Raw genomic sequence first — 15,119 nt, forward strand, 5'->3', positions numbered from 1 at the left:
GGGAGACCAGAGAGGACAGAGTTGCAGTAATCGAGGCGGGAGAGAATGAGAGAGTGGATTAAAATCTTAGTTGTGTCTTGTGTAAGGAAATGTCTAATTTTAGAGATGTTTTTAAGGTGGAAGCGGCAGGCTTTAGCCAAAAACTGAATGTGAGGAGTGAAAGAAAGATCTGAGTCAAATGTGACCCCGAGGCATCGGGCATGCGGGGTAGGGGTAATGGAGTTGTCGACAGTTATAGAGAGATTGGGGGTGGAGAGTTTTGAAGAAGGGGGGAAAATAAGGAGCTCAGTTTTGGAGAGATTTAGCTTGAGGTAGTGAGAGGACATCCAGTTGGAGATGTGAGAAAGACAGTGACACTGGTTAGTAAGGAAGGAGAAAGGTCTGGTGCAGAGTAGATTTGGGTGTCATCGGCATACAAATGATATTGTAAACCGTGGGACTTTATTAGGGAACCTAGTGATGACGTGTAGATTGAGAAGAGAAGGGGACCGAGGACAGAGCCTTGCGGTACTCCAATAGAAAGTGGTGACGGGGCAGGGGAGGCCCCAGAGAAGGCTACACTAAAGATACAATTTGACAGGTAGGAAGAGAGCCACGAGAGGGCTGTGTCACATATGCCGAAGGATTGGAGGGTTTGGAGCAAGAGAGGGTGGTCAACAGTGTCAAAGGCTGCGGACAGATCAAGGAGAATAAGCAGAGAGAAGTGGCCTTTTAATTTTGCTGTAAGTAGGTCGTTGGTAACCTTAACAATTGCTGTTTCTGTGGAGTGATGGGACGAAATCCAGATTGCAATGGGTCAAGGAGGGAGTTTATTGTAAGGAAACGGGATAGGCGTGCATAAGCTAGTTTTTCGAGAAGCTTTGATGCAAGAGGGAGGAGGGAAATAGGGCGGTAGTTGGATGGGGGGTTTGGATCAAGGGAAGGTTTTTTGAGGATAGGTGTGACTAGTGCATGTTTCAGCGATGAGGGAAATATACCGGTGCTGAAGGAGAGGTTGAAAGTGTGTGCGAGTATAGGGGAGGGAGGGGAGTAGCTGTGAGGGAATAGGGTCAAGGGGACAGGTAGTGAGGTGAGAGCGCAGTATAAGTGCCGAAACTTCTTCCTCAGTAACAGGGGAGAATGAGCTAAGTTTAAGGTTATGTGGGTTGTGGTTGATTGAGAGCATTTGAGGGGGTGAGAGAATGGAATTATGTTGAGAGCTGATTTCATTTCTGATGGAGTTGATTTTGTTATTGAAGTGGTTGGCAAAGTCTTGAGCTGACAGAGAAGTTGTATTAGGAGGTGGGGGAGGGCAGAGAAGAGTATTGAAAGTGGAGAACAAACGTTTTGGGTTTGAAGAAAGATTAGAGGTAAGAGTAGAGAAGTAGTGTTGCTTATGAAAATTAAGGGCAGAGTAGTAGGAGTTCAAGATAAATTTGTAATGTTGAAAATCAGCTGAACTCCTAGATTTTCTCCAGTGCCGCTCAGCAGTACGGGAACATCTACGTAGGTATTGTGTCAGAGGAGTATGCCAGGGCTGAGGATGAGTGTTTAAATTCCGAGCTATGGTAAGAGGGGCGAGATTGTCAAGGACGGATGTAAGGGTGGAATTATAGTGGCAGATAGATTGAGGGAATTAGAAAGCTGTTGATCTAATGACGTAATGCTTCTGTGAAGTTTGGTGTGAGGAGCAGAAGGAGGGAGAGTTGTAGGGAGGGATATGTTATGTTGCAAGTAAGGAGATGGTGGTCAGAAAGAGGAAAGGGGGAGTTTGTGAAGATTGAGAGGGTGCAGCGATAGCTAAAGATCAGGTCAAGGGAGTGACCATCTTTGTGAGTGGGAGAATCAGTCCATGTGACAAACTAAAAGAGGAAGTGAAATGCGGAAACCTGAAATGCTAATTAGAGAGAAGCCGGTACATAAAACAGGATATATTTATTTTATTCAGTGACTTGGTAATACAAAATTGTTCTTGAGAAAGCAATTTTTGCTGAAACGTGTAGTTACCGAGATTAGGCTGAGGATATAGTTTAATAAGAACTTTTAAAATATAAATGATATTTTACTACATCCTGGACATGGGATCAGTGGCATGGGACATATGTGGTGGTGGTGCCCACAACTAAAACAATATTAGTTGGAAATAATAAAAAGGTAGAGAGAGAGAGTTTTCCAGCTGCCCTCTGATATGGAACTTAAATAAAAGCCCTAAACTACCCAATAAAAGTCAACGTAAACTCTTTCAAATTATGATAAACAGTAGCAAATTCCTTATTGCAAGAGACACTTTAATTTATTAAATGGATACTGCTGTTTTTTATGTAGACTCCAGCGTCTTATTCGCATAACCCTGTGAGTCCTTTCCATTTTGTGCTTTTGTATTTTCTGGCTGTACTGCACTGTTGGTTCTCTTCTCCTGAGGTTGTATGTCTGAATGAGAAGCCAGATTGATACATATCCCGGAGGGAACACAGCGCCTCCATACTCTTCTTCTGGTTTGATACGGTTTGAGACACACTGGGGCTGGCTGTGTTTTGTTCATTACAGCATTTATTCGTTTTATAACACATTACATTTTGTGTATAAGCCTGTATTATTGCATCTTTTCTTTAGCCAGTTAGTGACAGATGTAAACAAGCTTGTTCTCTGAGCTAAATTATCACTGTGGTACATGTTACAGGGTCAGTTCATTTACCACCCACAGCCTCATGCTCACTACTGTGACGGGCGTTACTGATCCTCTGTTACAATCATGATCAGTGCACCAGCACTGCCTGTTATGTGACCTTAACAAGAATTAGTCGTCTTTTGCTTTGTTGAATATAAAAACATTTTTTTTTACAGTGTGTGAATTTTGTTTTTGCAAAATGGATGTTCCAATTTAAAGTATATAAAAAAATGTTTTATGCTTGTGATGTGTGTAATTGTCTGATAAAGCAGTAGAGGCTCTGCTAATCAGCCAATCAGTCCCTAGAGACCAATTGTACAATGCTATGCACTTCAAACAGCGTTAACATATAGCGCTGCCGAATCTGTTGGCGCTCTACAAATAACTAATAATAAAATGACGACATAAAAAAATAAAAATGTTTAAAATATGCATGATAGAACTTGGTGTCAAAAGCAACATGATCTGTCATATAGACCTTACTCAGTATCCTCCACCGTTAAATATGCTGTGCAGTGACAATAACAGTTATACACATGCACTGCTTTATTTCTAACTTGCAGCCCAGCAACATGGAAGTCCACATTAAACAGGTACAATTAAAACAAAAATCTAAAATTGACCTCTTATAAAATGTACCTTTCTAAGTGCCTGATAAAAGCTCTCTGGCACAAAGAGAAATCACGCAAAATTTCTGGGAGCGTTATATTGTAATGCATGTGCCTTCACATCTAGACCTTTGCATAGCGAGATAAACTAGATACAATTTTCCTCTATAAAATTCATTTAGGAACATCAAAGTACTGACGAGACTAGTTAGATAATCTCACCAGACCAGAGAGCTTTATACCATCAGGTTGTTAAAAGGCACAGCCAAGTCCAAAAAAAACCTCTCATCGTTCAGATAGGGCATGTATTTTCAATTTACTTTTATCGCCAATTTTGCTTTGTTCTCTTGGTATTCTTAGTTGAAAGCTAAACCTAAGAGGTTCATATGCTAATTTCTTAGACCTTGAAGGTCGCCACCGCAGTTGACAGTTTTTCATCACTAGAGGGCGTTAGGTCATGTGTTTCATATAGTTAACATTGAGCTCATGCACGTGAATTTACAGAGGAGTGAGCACAGATTGGCTAAAATGCAAGTCTGTCAAAAGAACTGAACTAAAGGGGCAGTCTGCAGAGGCAAAGATACAAGGTAATCACAGAGGTAAAACGTGTATTATAACTGTTTTGGTTATGCAAAACTGGGGAATGGGCAATTAAGGGATTATCTATCTTTTAAAAGAATAATAATTCTGGTGTTGACTGTCCCTTTAAGGGGCCCATTTATCAAGCTCCGAATGGAGCTTGTGGGCCCGTGTTTGTGGCAAATCTTCAGACTCGCCAGAAACAGCAGTTATGAAGCAGCGGTCTAAAGACCGCTGCTCCATAACCCTGTCCGTCTGCTCTGAGCAGGCAGACAGGAATCGCCGGAATTCAACCCGATCGAGTACGATCGGGTTGATTGACACCTCTCTGCTGGTGGCCCATTGGCCGCGAGTCTGCAGGGGGCGGCGTTGCACCAGTAGCTCTTGTAAGATGCTGGTGCAATGCTGAATACGGAGAGCGTATTGCTCTCCGCATTCAGCGATGTTTTGCGGACCTGATCCGCACTGTCGGATCAGGTCAGCAAGACATTTGATAAATAGGCCCCTTAGTCTCCTCTTAAAACCAAGCTCATTTTCATTGTAGCATACTTAGGTACACCCAGGAATGTGCATGTGTCCATGGCAGCATATATAAAGGGACATTAAACCCAAAAAGTTTCTTTCGTGATTCAGATAGAGAATCCAATTTTAAACAACATCTCAATTTACTTCTATTATCTAATTTGCTTCATTCTTTAGATATCCTTTGCGGAAAAATGCACATAATTGAGCCAATCACACGATGCATCTATGTGCAGCCACCAATCAGCCGCTACTGAGCCTATCTAGATATGCCTTTCCGCAAAGGATATCAAGAGAATTAAGCAAATTAGATAATAGAAGTAAATTAGAAAGATGTTTAAAACGGCATATCTAAATCATAAAAGAAAACATTTGGGTTTCATGTCTCTTTATGACATGCATGTTTCTCAGCATGGAAGTTTCTACAATGGTGACCAAGAGAAAGACACTGTTTTGAAATTGTTAGTTATAGCAGAATGATGAATGTTTAATTCCAACTTGCATGTCCTTTTAATTTCAGTACAACCTGGAACTGCAGATTTCTGACAAAGGGTGTTTGACAATTTAAGCAAAACAAAACAGGTGTTTTATCCTCAGGAATACATCACTTTAATTTGGTACCGAGCTAGCAGGACCAATTAATAAGTTTGTCAAAATACATTTAGAGTTTACAACGAAAAAAACAGAGGAAAAAAAAAAAAAAAGCACATACTGTATGTAGTGATTATATAAACATAAAACAAGATAAATGATTAACCCCTTCATAGCCAGACATTCCTGCAACACAAATCGGCTGTAGGTACCTCTGATAAAAATGGAGGTTAGTATACATACACAAGATGGAACCTTTTCACTTGGAACACACAATTTGTCAGTCAGTTCTGATTCCAGCAAAGATCACGTTGAAATTGGTCGATTCCACTTGCATACACAAAAAGCAATCTGAACAAACTTCAAACACAATGGTGCTCTAATACATAGAGAGCCTGACAATAATCACGTTCATTTAGTAAGACCTAAGGCCATGGATTCCATTTCAAATGGAAAAAAAAACAAAACAATAAAAAGGTGCAGAAAAAATCCCATCCGTGTTAGAGGGGACAAAGCCCACTGCTTACTATGCACAGGGAGCAAAGAGTTAAAACAAGTAGTGTGCCAGCAATTTAAAATGAAGCTCTTCATTTCAGGAGAGGATGCAATTTGTCACAGACTCTGTTGGCACTGAAGAGCCTTGACCCAGAAGGATGAATTTCCGGGAGATATTTTTTGCTTAGGATGGAACATAACCGACATCATTGTTACAACTTCTTTAGAACTCCGCCGACTGGAACAGCAAGACATTCAGACTGCGATTATGTGCTTGTAGCAGCAACTTCTGTCCCCAAGAGACATGCTTGCAGCTATAACCAATAATTGTACGCTCCTGTTCCTGGGAAGTGCATACTATACAAAAGTTATGACTCCCCAAATCCATTAGAGACATCATTGAATGGTCAAAAGGGGTAGACGGGAGTGTCTGGGAAAATTAAATAGCATCAACATGGCAGCAGCGCCAGGTCACTGACAACACGAAGCATAACTTATTGTACACATAGAATCCAAAAGGGAGGAGGAGTTTTATATACGGTGAGCAGATAACAGATGGTCTTATACACTAGAATAAGTGCTTGCCGACAAATGTTTTCTAGATCTCGCTCCAATTGAAAGACATTCCATACATGTTCTAGATCGCCAGTTGAGTTACTAGGATGTTTGTGCATTATCCTAATCCCTACGATTTGGCTCTTTGGGCTCAAAGATGAAGGAAGAGAACCTTAAAAGCCTTGGATTGTGTTCGGTGCAAGGTGATTCTGTGGCTCAGTTAGTCTCATATGAAGAAAGAAGTGCTGCATCCACCGGTTCCATGCAGGAAGGGCAAGTAAACGACCTCATTAGCCAGTCGTCTATACAGTCCATGTGATAAATGTGCATACAGGGCAGGAATCGTATGGGATCCCCATACACAAAGTCCATCATACAGATCACACACCTGGAGACAGAAAAAGGTTTTAAACTACAAATGTATGGCTTTTATAAGGATTAACCATTACAGAAATAAGGCAAATTCTTTATATACTTGCATATGAAGGGAGAAAGTACTTTAATAAAATGACATTCTAATAAAAACATTTAGAGCACTACTCATCTGTGTGTTAAACCCCTGCTAGGCAGTTAGACATATAGGCAGATTTGCCAGTGCTTTAACCACAGCTCTATCTTTATCAGCAGAGGAATACAGCTTTGGTTTTGTGTTTAACAGGAGTTAAAAGGGGACATGAAACCCAAAACATTTAATTTTCTGATAGATCCTGCAAATTTAAACAACTTTCCAATTTACTTCTATTATAAATGTTTCTTCATTCTCTTCCTATCTTTTGTGCACATGTCCACAGCTCTATTTGACAGACGTTTTGCATAAATGTTATACTTTGCAAGAGCACTAGATGGCAGTATGCTCTGTCTGAATCATGAGAAAAAAAAATGGGTTTACTGTGCCTTTCAAATAAAGGTTAGACGGGCGATAACAAATAACTATTAAAAAATGCCTTTTATAAACAAAACATGCGGCAGACATTGTAATTCTTTTCAGATGTGGGTGCCAATCATTTGGAAGATAACTGCAAGAAAGGGATTCACACAGTATGCACAAGCCTGAAGGGAGATGCAATAATCAGTATTGTATACAAATACTCACTCTCTGATCTTTTTCTCGGATCCGTCTCTCCCAGGATCATATACGCCTTTAGGAAGATGCTGGATAAGTCCTATCCTTTGCGCTATTCGAATTTGTTCCTCTTCTGTCAGCTGAGTAGCCAAGCGGGTCTGGCTTGGGGTAGGATGATACACGGGAACTGGGGCCTGCTCCTAAAATAAGTGGAGAAATACAAAGGGTTTAACAATGAATTTGGGTAAACAGAGGCAAGAATTAAACCGACTAGATTATGCTTACTGTTTCTATATGTGCACCACATCAAAGGTCATGTTCCCCCCCCCCCCCCCACCTGAAAACATGCCCCCCAGCTCAAAATATACATTGACTCAAATTCCTCTCTCTAGAAGTCATATTTCTTCTGTGCATTCCAGATTTATTTTATTTTGCACACACAGTGCAATAGAGCTATGAAAATACTATAGGACCCAGTAACTGCAAAACAAGCTCCCCCCCCCCACCGAAATTCTTTTTAAAAAATAGAGTATGAAATATTTTATTTTACAATTGTAAATAACATGTTTATGACAAGGTGGTCATATATTAAAGCCTCCAATAATATTGCTACAACTATTTAACATGAAGATTTTTATGTAAGACTATGTAATGTATAAAATTGCAATTCCTGAGGATTAGCAAACAGCTGGAAAAAAAGGTTTACAGGTATACCTCACTTTACAGCGCTTCACTAATACAGCGCTTTGTGGAGCTGAAGTTCAACCTCCAAATATTTGAAACAGTGCTGTAATCTTCGTGAGATTGCGAGAAAAGTGACTGACACCATGTTGTTATGTGCAGTTCACTTTGTTTACAGCATTACAGTGCAATCTGTGTCTCAGTGTTATAGTCTGGCAAATTTTACTACAGTAATTGTCATTATTTTACAGGTACAGTATTTATTGAATACTGTGCTGAGCTAGTGTTAAACTAAACATAGCAATATTGCACCTCTAATATATGTTAGTTTAAACATGTTTTTAAACATACTGGCAAGTGAAAAGATAGCTAAAACTGCCTTGTTTCACATTAAGGCGGTTTTCACTTAACAGCGGGGCTCCGGTCCCTAACCCGCTGTATGAGCGGGGTATACCTGTATTTTGCTTGTGAGATCAATTTTGTTAGTATGGTTGGCAGAACAGTTTATGTCCACTCAGCTAGGCCTTAAAAAAGCCAAGAGTTTAAATTCCTCTGAATTCAGAATGCATTTGTTTATCATTACACCCTTTATCTAAATCATAGATAATATCAGGTGTTCCTAACATTTCCTAACCGCGTAGTTCCATTTGTAACAAAAAACAGTTTTAAAAGGAAATTGAATTTGTTAGTTACTGAATAAGTTTTAAGCAAGCATAATACTTTTACACACAAGCATTTGTGACTTTCAATATGCAATGAGTATGAAAATGGAAGGGGGTTATTTCTTCAGCGTTTCTGAAAATATTTTTCCATGGCTTCAAATTTCTGGAAATGCTGTGTCTCTCTGCTTCCCACATAACATTGATTGTATTTTACAAACTGAATAGAAATTGCACCTCTGTTCCCTTTTCAAAGTAATGGAAACTACAGAACTGTGCCAACAGTTTCAATATTGAACTAGTTGACTTAACTAATCAATGTTCTATCTTTATTTGATGCCTAGAATAAGAGAAGGGTTGTAGCGGCATGACAGATACAATTATACCAACTGGCCAGGCTTTAAATGTGGATTTGCCAGACGATTTTGTTTCTCTACATAGACAGCTGCCCCCCAATGCCATGCCAGCTGCTCCTGCTTTAGACCAATTGACCAGACTGCTGACATGTAATAAAGCTGCTTTCACTTGTATAACCCGCAGACATAAGTGCTTTTCTGAAAGCCAAAGTCACTTGTACTGCAAGACGTGATTTCTTTATACCTGTATGTAATATCATTTAATCCCTCGGCTAACAAAAAAAGCTGCAACAAATAGCCCTGTTTTCTGGTAGTCAAGGGTTAAAACTAAAGCTAGCCTTAAAGCAGCAATTGTAAGCTTTAATACAGGTATTAAAAATGGTTAAGGCGACTGATCTAAATCTAAAGATCCATGATTTGACAGTAAGTAGGAAAATAAAAACATATCGGCTGCAATAAAATGTGTTAGACAATGCTATTTATAAAATTGTAACATCAAACATAACTTCCACAGAGAAATTTGGAAAGCCAATCAATGTATTGGTTTTATTTCTAAATGAGCACTGTGTTTATATCTTAATTCTTTTACAGTGGTTTTCTGCAGCTCGACACTGTACTGAAGTTTGCTTTCTCTGTTACTTCCTTTATAGGTCATGGAACAAGTTCCTTTTCTGGTGGCAATCTAGAAAAGCAGCAGTTTACAGGCAGGTGGACTACAGGTGGTAAACCGTATGGGCACTTTCTGGGCTCAAAAAATAGGCCAGTTTTTAAGGTGCCGTAGGCATCCTGGCGCATGGGTTTGCCAAGCCCTTATGTACCCACCAAAAAAAATATATATATTTAATTCCCAAGTGTAAAACCTAGTGCTTACCTCCAAAAATATATCTACTGTCAAACGTCTGTATGACTATATTACTATGTTACCAATGTGTGAAAAGTTAGCATTTTAAAAAGGGATATGAAACCCAAATTGTTTCTTTCAGGATTTAGAAAAAAACTGCAATTTTTAACAACTTTCCAATTTACTTATATTATGCTGATTGGTGGCTGCACATAGATGCCTCAAGTGATTGGCTCACCCATGTGCATCGCTATTTCTTTAACAAAGGATATCTAAAGAACACAGCAAATGGTATAATAGAAGTAAATTGGAATGTTGTTTAAAATTGTATTCTCTGTGTCAATCATGAAAGAACATTTTTGGGTTTCATGTTCCTTTAACATAAGTAACAGAGGCTGCGTAGAATTAGTAAACTGTGTGCACTACACACGAGAATTTTCAGAGGCAAAACAGGAAACTTTATAGAAGCATGGCTGTTATAAGCCTTGGATCACATTGTGAGAAGCCTAACAAAAAGCAACATACTAATGTGTATATCTCCCCAAACTCGCTGCTTTATACTCTTTTCTACTCATTGGCTTCTGGCTTTCTAAAGAACAATGATCAAAATGTTCCCAAGTCAAATATGGATTTAATGCAATACTTGAAAATCACTTGGAACCAAGAAGCAACGGGTCCTAGAGTCTCTTCTACCACTTACTCTTTGCATTATTTTACTAATCGCTATATAGAAGCTCTCTTGCTTGTTAATGGTCGTCTCCTCAGTATTCTTGTTGTCTCCTTAATGTAAAAACCAGAGTGCTTATCTCTAGCGTATAGTCATCTGCGTATTACACCTTACTTAGTTACATTGATTTTATATTTACCAAAATATTTCCAATTTTAATGCTGAGAACAGCAGTTAATGAAAAACATACTGACTGTAACTTAAAGAGACATTAAACCCACATTTTTTCTTTCATGATTTAGAAAAAAGCATACAATTTTAAACAACTTTCTAATTTACTTCTATTATCTAATTTGCTTCATTCTATTGATATACTTTGCTGAAAAGCATATCTAGATAGGCTCAGTAGCGGCTGACTGGTGGCTGCACATAGATGCCTCGTGTGATTGGCTCACCCATGTGCATTGCAATTTCTTTAACAAAGGATATTTAAAGAATGAAGCAAATTAGATAATAGAAGTACATTGGAATGTTGTTTAAAAACAGAATTTATGTTTACCTGATAAATTACTTTCTCCAACGGTGTGTCCGGTCCACGGCGTCATCCTTACTTGTGGGATATTCTCTTCCCCAACAGGAAATGGCAAAGAGCCCAGCAAAGCTGGTCACATGATCCCTCCTAGGCTCCGCCTACCCCAGTCATTCGACCGACGTTAAGGAGGAATATTTGCATAGGAGAAACCATATGGTACCGTGGTGACTGTAGTTAAAGAAAATAAATTATCAGACCTGATTAAAAAAACCAGGGCGGGCCGTGGACCGGACACACCGTTGGAGAAAGTAATTTATCAGGTAAACATAAATTCTGTTTTCTCCAACATAGGTGTGTCCGGTCCACGGCGTCATCCTTACTTGTGGGAACCAATACCAAAGCTTTAGGACACGGATGAAGGGAGGGAGCAAATCAGGTCACCTAAATGGAAGGCACCACGGCTTGCAAAACCTCTCCCCCAAAAATAGCCTCAGAAGAAGCAAAAGTATCAAACTTGTAAAATTTGGTAAAAGTGTGCAGTGAAGACCAAGTCGCTGCCCTACATATCTGATCAACAGAAGCCTCGTTCTTGAAGGCCCATGTGGAAGCCACAGCCCTAGTGGAATGAGCTGTGATTCTTTCGGGAGGCTGCCGTCCGGCAGTCTCGTAAGCCAATCTGATGATGCTTTTAATCCAAAAAGAGAGAGAGGTAGAAGTTGCTTTTTGACCTCTCCTTTTACCAGAATAAACAACAAACAAGGAAGATGTTTGTCTAAAATCCTTTGTAGCATCTAAATAGAATTTTAGAGCGCGAACAACATCCAAATTGTGCAACAAACGTTCCTTCTTTGAAACTGGTTTCGGACACAGAGAAGGTACGATAATCTCCTGGTTAATGTTTTTGTTAGAAACAACTTTTGGAAGAAAACCAGGTTTAGTACGTAAAACCACCTTATCTGCATGGAACACCAGATAAGGAGGAGAACACTGCAGAGCAGATAATTCTGAAACTCTTCTAGCAGAAGAAATTGCAACTAAAAACAAAACCTTCCAAGATAATAACTTAATATCAACGGAATGCAAGGGTTCAAACGGAACCCCCTGAAGAACTGAAAGAACTAAATTGAGACTCCAAGGAGGAGTCAAAGGTTTGTAAACAGGCTTAATTCTAACCAGAGCCTGAACAAAGGCTAGAACATCTGGCACAGCAGCCAGTTTTTTGTGAAGTAACACCGACAAGGCAGAAATCTGTCCCTTCAGGGAACTTGCAGATAATCCTTTTTCCAATCCTTCTTGAAGGAAGGATAGAATCCTAGGAATCTTAACCTTGTCCCAAGAGAATCCTTTAGATTCACACCAACAGATATATTTTTTCCAAATTTTGTGGTAAATCTTTCTAGTTACAGGCTTTCTGGCCTGAACAAGAGTATCAATAACAGAATCTGAGAACCCTCGCTTCGATAAAATCAAGCGTTCAATCTCCAAGCAGTCAGCTGGAGTGAAACCAGATTCGGATGTTCGAACGGACCCTGAACAAGAAGGTCTCGTCTCAAAGGTAGCTTCCAAGGTGGAGCCGATGACATATTCACCAGATCTGCATACCAAGTCCTGCGTGGCCACGCAGGAGCTATCAAGATCACCGACGCCCTCTCCTGATTGATCCTGGCTACCAGCCTGGGGATGAAAGGAAACGGCGGGAACACATAAGCTAGTTTGAAGGTCCAAGGTGCTACTAGTGCATCCACTAGAGCCGCCTTGGGATCCCTGGATCTGGACCCGTAGCAAGGAACTTTGAAGTTCTGACGAGAGGCCATCAGATCCATGTCTGGAATGCCCCACAGCTGAGTGACTTGGGCAAAGATTTCCGGATGGAGTTCCCACTCCCCCGGATGCAATGTCTGACGACTCAGAAAATCCGCTTCCCAATTTTCCACTCCTGGGATGTGGATAGCAGACAGGTGGCAGGAGTGAGACTCCGCCCATAGAATGATTTTGGTCACTTCTTCCATCGCTAGGGAACTCCTTGTTCCCCCCTGATGGTTGATGTACGCAACAGTTGTCATGTTGTCTGATTGAAACCGTATGAACTTGGCCCTCGCTAGCTGAGGCCAAGCCTTGAGAGCATTGAATATCGCTCTCAGTTCCAGAATATTTATCGGTAGAAGAGATTCTTCCCGAGACCAAAGACCCTGAGCTTTCAGGGATCCCCAGACCGCGCCCCAGCCCATCAGACTGGCGTCGGTCGTGACAATGACCCACTCTGGTCTGCGGAATGTCATCCCTTGTGACAGGTTGTCCAGGGACAGCCACCAACGGAGTGAGTCTCTGGTCCTCTGATTTACTTGTATCTTCGGAGACAAGTCTGTATAGTCCCCATTCCACTGACTGAGCATGCACAGTTGTAATGGTCTTAGATGAATGCGCGCAAAAGGAACTATGTCCATTGCCGCTACCATCAACCCGATCACTTCCATGCACTGAGCTATGGAAGGAAGAGGAACGGAATGAAGTATCCGACAAGAGTCTAGAAGCTTTGTTTTTCTGGCCTCTGTCAGAAAAATCCTCATTTCTAAGGAGTCTATTATTGTTCCCAAGAAGGGAACCCTTGTTGACGGGGATAGAGAACTCTTTTCCACGTTCACTTTCCATCCGTGAGATCTGAGAAAGGCCAGGACAATGTCCGTGTGAGCCTTTGCTTGAGGAAGGGACGACGCTTGAATCAGAATGTCGTCCAAGTAAGGTACTACAGCAATGCCCCTTGGTCTTAGCACAGCTAGAAGGGACCCTAGTACCTTTGTGAAAATCCTTGGAGCAGTGGCTAATCCGAAAGGAAGCGCCACGAACTGGTAATGTTTGTCCAGGAATGCGAACCTTAGGAACCGATGATGTTCCTTGTGGATAGGAATATGTAGATACGCATCCTTTAAATCCACCGTGGTCATGAATTGACCTTCCTGGATGGAAGGAAGAATAGTTCGAATGGTTTCCATCTTGAACGATGGAACCTTGAGAAACTTGTTTAAGATCTTGAGATCTAAGATTGGTCTGAACGTTCCCTCTTTTTTGGGAACTATGAACAGATTGGAGTAGAACCCCATCCCTTGTTCTCTTAATGGAACAGGATGAATCACTCCCATTTTTAACAGGTCTTCTACACAATGTAAGAATGCCTGTCTTTTTATGTGGTCTGAAGACAACTGAGACCTGTGGAACCTCCCCCTTGGGGGAAGTCCCTTGAATTCCAGAAGATAACCTTGGGAGACTATTTCTAGCGCCCAAGGATCCAGAACATCTCTTGCCCAAGCCTGAGCGAAGAGAGAGAGTCTGCCCCCCACCAGATCCGGTCCCGGATCGGGGGCCAACATTTCATGCTGTCTTGGTAGCAGTGGCAGGTTTCTTGGCCTGCTTTCCCTTGTTCCAGCCTTGCATTGGTCTCCAAGCTGGCTTGGCTTGAGAAGTATTACCCTCTTGCTTAGAGGACGTAGCACCTTGGGCTGGTCCGTTTCTACGAAAGGGACGAAAATTAGGTTTATTTTTTGCCTTGAAAGGCCGATCCTGAGGAAGGGCGTGGCCCTTACCCCCAGTGATATCAGAGATAATCTCTTTCAAGTCAGGGCCAAACAGCGTTTTCCCCTTGAAAGGAATGTTAAGTAGCTTGTTCTTGGAAGACGCATCAGCCGACCAAGATTTCAACCAAAGCGCTCTGCGCGCCACAATAGCAAACCCAGAATTCTTAGCCGCTAACCTAGCCAATTGCAAAGTGGCGTCTAGGGTGAAAGAATTAGCCAATTTGAGAGCATTGATTCTGTCCATAATCTCCTCCAAAGGAGGAGAATCACTATCGACCGCTCTTATCAGATCATCGAACCAGAAACATGCGGCTGTAGCGACAGGGACAATGCATGAAATTGGTTGTAGAAGGTAACCTTGCTGAACAAACATCTTTTTAAGCAAACCTTCTAATTTTTTATCCATAGGATCTTTGAAAGCACAACTATCCTCTATGGGTATAGTGGTGCGTTTGTTTAAAGTGGAAACCGCTCCCTCGACCTTGGGGACTGTCTGCCATAAGTCCTTTCTGGGGTCGACCATAGGAAACAATTTTTTAAATATGGGGGGAGGGACGAAAGGAATACCGGGCCTTTCCCATTCTTTATTAACAATGTCCGCCACCCGCTTGGGTATAGGAAAAGCTTCTGGGAGCCCCGGCACCTCTAGGAACTTGTCCATTTTACATAGTTTCTCTGGGATGACCAACTTGTCACAATCATCCAGAGTGGATAATACCTCCTTAAGCAGAATGCGGAGATGTTCCAACTTAAT

At 41.1% G+C, this 15,119-nt stretch overlaps 1 protein-coding gene across 1 annotated transcript in view; it reads right to left on the reverse strand.

Moving 5' to 3' along the window:
- Nucleotides 1-1,899: 1,899 nt before the first annotated feature.
- The window catches only part of RNF11 (ring finger protein 11), a 63,393-nt gene continuing 50,173 nt past the window's right edge, over nt 1,900-15,119 (reverse strand). Inside the window, exons 2-3 of the mRNA XM_053693493.1 lie at nt 7,091-7,260; nt 1,900-6,385 (exon numbers count right to left, since the gene is read on the reverse strand). Of these exons, the coding sequence (XP_053549468.1) occupies nt 6,214-6,385; nt 7,091-7,260 (342 nt within the window). The 3' untranslated portion in view covers nt 1,900-6,213. The remainder of the gene's footprint in view (nt 6,386-7,090; nt 7,261-15,119) is intronic.

This window comes from Bombina bombina, chromosome 10 (assembly GCF_027579735.1).
Source record: "Bombina bombina isolate aBomBom1 chromosome 10, aBomBom1.pri, whole genome shotgun sequence".
NCBI lineage: Eukaryota > Metazoa > Chordata > Amphibia > Anura > Bombinatoridae > Bombina > Bombina bombina.